This window comes from Antennarius striatus, chromosome 21 (assembly GCF_040054535.1).
Source record: "Antennarius striatus isolate MH-2024 chromosome 21, ASM4005453v1, whole genome shotgun sequence".
Classification (NCBI taxonomy): Eukaryota; Metazoa; Chordata; class Actinopteri; order Lophiiformes; family Antennariidae; genus Antennarius; species Antennarius striatus.
Genome location: NC_090796.1, coordinates 1,188,200 through 1,194,960, shown reverse-complemented (window position 1 = coordinate 1,194,960; position 6,761 = coordinate 1,188,200). Strand labels below are relative to the sequence as shown.

The 6,761-nt window shown below is 40.9% G+C and overlaps 1 protein-coding gene across 4 annotated transcripts in view; it reads right to left on the bottom strand.

The window, feature by feature from the left end:
* Window positions 1-2,874: 2,874 nt before the first annotated feature.
* The window catches only part of shisa6 (shisa family member 6), a 62,553-nt gene continuing 58,666 nt past the window's right edge, over window positions 2,875-6,761 (bottom strand). For all 4 annotated transcript variants that reach the window (XM_068305566.1, XM_068305562.1, XM_068305561.1 and 1 more), the window contains 2 exons: window positions 5,107-5,210; window positions 2,875-4,916 (listed from right to left, as the gene is read on the bottom strand). In XM_068305566.1, coding sequence (XP_068161667.1) covers window positions 4,059-4,916; window positions 5,107-5,210 — 962 coding nt within the window. In that variant the 3' untranslated portion in view covers window positions 2,875-4,058. The remainder of the gene's footprint in view (window positions 4,917-5,106; window positions 5,211-6,761) is intronic.

The following is a 6,761-nucleotide window of genomic DNA, read 5'->3' as shown; positions in this document are numbered from 1 at the left end:
GTGTGTCAAAGGTGTTTTATGTTCCTGTTGAGTGAGGAACTTGTGTTCAGTCAGTGTTTGGTTTAATGCGCGTATATTTTGCTTATGTTCCTACATATTATTTGTTTTTTATAAATGAGTTCCTGTTTGAAGTTCCTGAATCTCTTTTGGATTTTATATCAACATGACTATCTTGTATTTCGGCTTTTGTGAATAAACGTCATTTTAAAAATTAAAAAATCAATCTTTTTCTTCTTAATATTATATTATTCTTAATATTATATTATTATAATTAATATTTTATCATTAATAATAATAATATTATTATTGTTGTTGTTATTACATCCAACTATCCATTTTGTTGTAGACGAGATGACCACCTACAGCCGCTTATCCTCCCCGAGGTTCACAGGTGTTGCTAAAGTCTGTCCAAGAGGCGCGGACTATACCCGTCACCAGTTCATTCATTCATATTAATATTCATATCATATCAGTTTTATTAGTAGTAGTAGTGAGAGCAGGAAACAGGTGGAGGAGAAGCTAGAGAGGTGGGGGTTTGTTTTGGAAAGGAGAGGAATGAAGGTTAGGATGGAAGGTTAGCCCAAAGGAAAAGAAGTATTATAATTATTATTAGTAGGACTGGTAGTAGTAGTAGTAGTAATAGTAGTAGTAGTAGTAGTAGTAGTAGTAGTAGTAGTAGTCATAGTAATAGTATGATCAGGATGATGATGATGATTGGTATTATTATTATTATTAGTAGTAGTAGTAGTAGTAGTAATAGTAGCAGTAGTATTAGCATGATGATAATTATTATTCTTGTTATTATTAGTATTATTGGTATGCATTAGTATTAATGTTATATATTATTATATATTATGTTATTATTAGGAGTAGCAGTAGCAGTATTAGTATAATGATGATGGTAATGATTTTTGTATTTATTATCATTATCATTATTATTATGATGATGCTGTATCTCATCCAGCAGTAGTATCCCATAATGCGTGTTTTCTGTTGCCGTATTGCTGCAGATCGGTCGTCATACAAACATTTGAGGCAGAGCTGCTCTGGAAGCAGGAATAATCGCATTAGCGGTGGTGCACCTCAGTGAGCAGGAACAAAAAGGATTTTTTACACGCCGCAACTTTGTTAACTGAAGGTTATAAAGGAGAAAGTGAATTTAATCTTAAGCCTTCTTTACACAGAGCTATGAAGACTTTTCTCTGTGACGCCTTTTTGTTTCCACCGTAAATAAACACTCAGTGCCAGATTGTCTGACATCAAACCAGAAGTCAGGATCCCACAAACCTGGACATCACGTGTTTCACCTACGTTATGTGAGTATGAACACATCCTTGCAGACAATGACACAAGATGATAAAAACAATCAATCACCCTGTTCACCCAAATTTAACAATTTAAAGTTAATTGCACCTTGTTTTCCATACTTATCCCGTATTGATGTGTTTCTTGTTTGAGTTCATTAATAATCTTTTGTGTTTACCAAACAGCCTGGTGGACAGGATCATTTTTCAAAAAGATATTTAAGTTTAACAAAAACATGTACCTGTATATGTTTCCAAACTAGAAAATAGCATCAGTTCTTACTTGTAGTTTCCTAAATGTTCGTGTTTATGTGTACATTAGGTGGACTGCTCCTTTAATTAGCAAGCACATGCAATCAAAGATTATGACCAGTAACATTCTAAAACAGAACACATGTGTATTAAATCGAAGTACTTTAAAACTAGGTGTTAAATCATCTAACTTTGTGATGTGTGTATTTCCACCATTTACAACTTTTTATTCAATAAGAAACATGCCCAGACTAAAAATAATACTTGAAACACTGCTGAAACAAGCTGCAGTTTCAGATTTCATCCCATTAATATTACTATTTGTAGGTAAAAGAAGACATTTACTGCAAGTTGAAAGCGGGTCAAGTTGTGATGATTACGCACCCTATCTAAACCAATTAAAAAGTCAACAACCACTGCAAGTTCATTTAAGCTCTTTCCTGTTTGCTGGTTGAACAGAGCATCATGAAATGAGTTAGTATTTGGTCCCCAATTTAATCACACGTCTGCTTTGGGCCTTACATGAGGTAAACCAGTCAGACCAGCTGCACCAGTACCTGGAGCTCGGCGGGCTGTTGTATAATCCTGCATGATGAATGCAGATGACAGTCCTAAGGGAGGGTCCAGTCATACCTTATCCCATGCAGGATCATATGGTCTATGGACAGTTTAGAATTGCTAATTCACTGATTTTGGTGGTTTTGGACCGTTTTGGTGGTTATTGAAGAAAATCTTAAATTTCATGCAGTAATTTTCCAAAAAGCAGAATCCTTGCACACTTAAATGATGAAAACCTCTTTCTTGATCAATCATTTGTGTTATAATCAACGACCAGTCAGGACCTAATAAATGCATCACTAGTGTTACTCAAGTTTCAGACAAGCTGATGCAGGCCCAGTATGTAGATAAGGTACCCCTTAGATAATATAAAAATACAGGGGCACGGCACCATTGGTTTTTGTCATCGCAAGACAATATAATAGACCTGATCATACCTTGTTTCAAGATCAGGATACCCACATGTGCGACGAAGATCAAGTAGGCAATGTGTTGAAAAGGTCAAGTGCACTGGTGGTGAACTGGCAACAATTCCTCTTTCTTTTGTAAATCTGGAGTCCAGATTATTTTTGTCTTTTCAAGGTAACTGTCCCACTATCAGGGCAACGCTGAGAACTCTGCTTCAATGCCTAAATCCTTCTCAATTAACTTGATTTCAAGATGTATTCTGCACTTGACACTCAAAGGGTGAAGTTAATGTACCGATGTTTGAATAAAGCACACAACAAAGACATCTCAAGGAATGGTGTTCAGTGTTTAGAAAAATATGAATGGTTTATTTGACCCTACTATAACAAGCATTATAATCCATTTCTGTGATGTTCAACTCCTCTGATGTCAATGAAACACAGTCTACATCCAAATATGAACAGTGGTATATCTGTTAACAGCACATTCATTCACTTCTCGTCCTATGGATAGTTTTGCAAAGACAAACACAGTATAGTATTAATTGTTCCTGTCAAATACTTGGTTAAGTGGGTTTCTAGTCTGACCTCACAAAACAGTGATTTATAGTTGTTTTTTAAAGAATCTATTGAAAACAGACAGCCTAATACAAAGTCCATCCAGTACAGACTTGTCCATAATACTGTTTCTATAATAGCTTATTTACAGTCATCTACTGGAAGCAAAAAAACAAAACTGCCATCGCTTCAAGAACAAAACAAGCTAGCCGTCACTATTCAAACTCAGAAAGAAAATCAGAAAAGAACAGAGTATACTTTTTATTGATTGTGCTTTTTAACCCACAAAACCTCCTTGTTTGTGGAAATGGAACATCTGTCAGAGGCACCAGATAGAAGTGCTAATAACATCCATTTCAACTTCTCTCACGGAGTTCCTCTAGAGCTATGAGTAGGCCAGGGCGTACAAATGGTTGTTTTTATTCCTTTATTTATATATTTATAAAGTTATCACAGACTCTTCATAGTTCATCGTCTGCGATGGCGTAATGTTGCACAACAGAAGTCATGGAGAAATTGGTCTAAATGTGTTTTAACCATGCAAAGCCCTTTTAGATTTGCCAGAAAAGGTCACAGAACAGATTCGCTGGACAAAAAGGGGGCAGATAAAGGCTTAAACTGTTTTCTCACCGAAACATAAAGAGAACGAGGCTGTAGCCTGTGGATGACACCATGGAAATAAGAGTATGCAAGTTAGCTGAATAATGCCGCACCCCATGGACAACCCTCTCTGGGTTAGGATCTAGCTGGGCTTGTGTATGCAGTGTACAGTGTAACTTGATTTCCCGGTCTCTCATATTAAGCTTGTGGATGTTCTTGGTCCTGGAATCTCTGACTTTACAGGAACCTTAGTCAAAGACAGTAAATCACCACCACCCTATCCTAAAAGAAGGCCAGTGTACCCAAGTACCTCAATGAACTCCATCCCAAGCACGCAGCAGTGCTTCTTCCTGTGCAGTTGGGCTAGTCCAGGCTGCCGCTACACAGTCACCTCAGTCTTGCTGCCTGTACGGTAATGCTGTGGCTGCTGCTGCTGCTGGTGGTGCTGTGGGATGTAATGGAGCTGTTCCACCGTATGAGTCCGTCTGGAGGCAAACGCTTGCCTTTTCGACGCTATCTGGTTCATGGCTAAGGTGTTGGTGTGGGTGGTGCCTCCGGATCCCTGCGCCCCCCCACCACCACCACCACCACCATTGTTAGAGGCACTAGGATGGGAGTGCATTTTGGTCATCTTGTAGCGATCCATAAGAGGCGTGGTTGGAATGAACACGTCTGTGTGAGAGATGGCACGCGACATTGACATGTCGCTGCCGTGAAACCCGCCAGAGATGCTGCTGACCATGCCGCGCTTTAGTGACATCATCAGCTTGTCCGGCGAGAGCAAAGGATCCTGGGATAGGAGGTGGTCTTGTGAGTACAGGTGATCTTGAGAATAGAGGCGGTCTTGAGAGTAGTGGCGGTCTTTTGAGTAGAGGTGATCCTGTGAGAGGAGTCGATCCTTGGAGTATATGCGGTCCTTGGAGTACAGACGATCTTGAGAGGTGTGACGGTCTTGGGGAAGGAGGCGCTCCTGGGATCGGAGACGTTCGGCGGACAAGAGCTGCTCGTCTGAGAGGATCCTGCCTCCGTAGGGTGACATGCCGTTAGAAGACATGCTGTAATCCTGCTGCGTGAGCCTGTGTGGTGACAGAACCCGGTCCTGGGACATGGCCCTCTGTACGCGGCGAGGCCTCTGTCTTTGCTGAGACTGCTGCTGTGAAGACTGTGACTGGGAGGGGGCCTGGGGGATTGAGGACTGTGGGGGCTGGCTTTGGAGCTGCGGTGGCTGTTCCCGGTGCTGTTGAGCACAAGATGAATGAGGTGAGTTTATTCACAAGCTGAGGGGTAAATGAGTCCGCCAATCACCACTGCAAAAAGAAGTGAAAGACCAACGATAGTGTCTACCTAATTCAAATCCGTAGACAAAGAGATTGTACGTTTGCTTTGCCTCATATATGCAACGATCTCGTTGAAACACCTGTACCTACCTGGTCTTGACCCATTTTGAGGACATGCAAAGGAAGAGTGCCCCTTGCTGCCAGGTCAGGCAGGTGGCGCTTACGAGTGTAGTAGTCTTCAACGTCTTTATCTGCTGCAAAGGAGAGGGGAATAAAGCATAAAAGCAAAAAGCAAATGTTGATAAGGAGATTCAAGAGCAGAAGGAAGAGGAAACTCCGGTCGATGGGATCATTTGCACACAATGCAGAGAACGGAGTGTCATCTGCGTTTCACCTTTCCAAGCTCATGGAGGAGAATACAAAATCGAGAGATGGACTGTAATACATGCTAGGCACATAACATCCACACATCAAGGCTTCATCTGGGATTCTCCAGGCAGTTCTGCTGTTGGGGGGGGGGGGGGACTTTTCAAAGGTCATGTAAAAGAGTTAATACAAACATATACAGACGTGGAGGGAAGCACGCAGGCACGTCGCACACACATGCTAGTAAGCTAATTGTTTGTATTGCACACCATCACTTAGCAGTGAGAATAGCAAGTGTTTAAATGTCCTTGAGTGGATGTTTCGTCGTAAACAACAACCACGACATGCATCTGGAAGCAGGTCAACAAGAATTTCCAAGAGAGGAGAGTTTATCGGTGATGTAGCATCGACGTCATGCCACACAACACAAACTCATGCAAATACACCTGTCTTTAAATACACGACCGCACGCACATTTACACACATTTACAAAGACTGTCAGACAAACAAAATGCACCATAAAACAAACATTTATGTCACTGTTACAAAGCAGTGAATACTTTTGTTTTTCAGAACATCGTGACCCGGTCACAAATCTCAGTAAAGCAGCGCTAACGTCTAAAAATTTGAAGCGCAAACCTCATCAGGAATTTGCAGAACTCTGAGTCTTTATCAATTATATACTCAGCAGCGTTCGCGTCACCTTGTCAAGATTACGCCCACCCCCAAATTCTTGTCAGCGTCGAGCCACGGGTGCTCGCCGCAAATCGATTTATTATGAGATAATGAAAACAAGATGTTCCTTTCTCAAGCATAATAGTCTTCCGGATCTGGGCAGGGTATTGCAAACTCATCAACCATATTACCATTGACTGAATAACTTGTGATGTATACTTCACTGTGCAGCAATGGGCTAAATGCTTTTCTTCAGTTTGATACCAATTTGCATTAATATGCAGCGGCATTCTTCTCTTTTTATTATTCTAACAATGAAAATGCTGCTCTGTCTTTCCCTCAGCACAATCCGATGTGATCTTTCCATGCACAGACAAGTTGAGCAACAAAAAAAGACACAGCAGAGGTTTTTGGGGGTATTTGCTGCAGCAAATAATTTGCTTTGGAAGCAGAAAGAAAGTTAAGAAGACTGAAGGACACCGCCTAAGGATATCCTTCCATTTTAACACTGTCTTTTTTTGTGGTCAACAATCTTTGACAATTGAATTCATTTGGTTTTGCTTCACCGCCTATCAAAAACTATTATGTTAATTCTCACAAGCATTCTTCAAGCAAACGGACAGTAATGTTTTCCCTCAATGCAACTGAAGACCAGTAAATAGCACCGCATCCCGCAAACCTCTTCTGCCATTTCTTTTGAAATGGTGCCCGGAAGCTACGTTTGGGAGCGATTGTGGAGGGAGAACCTGACGGGATAAGTTGTG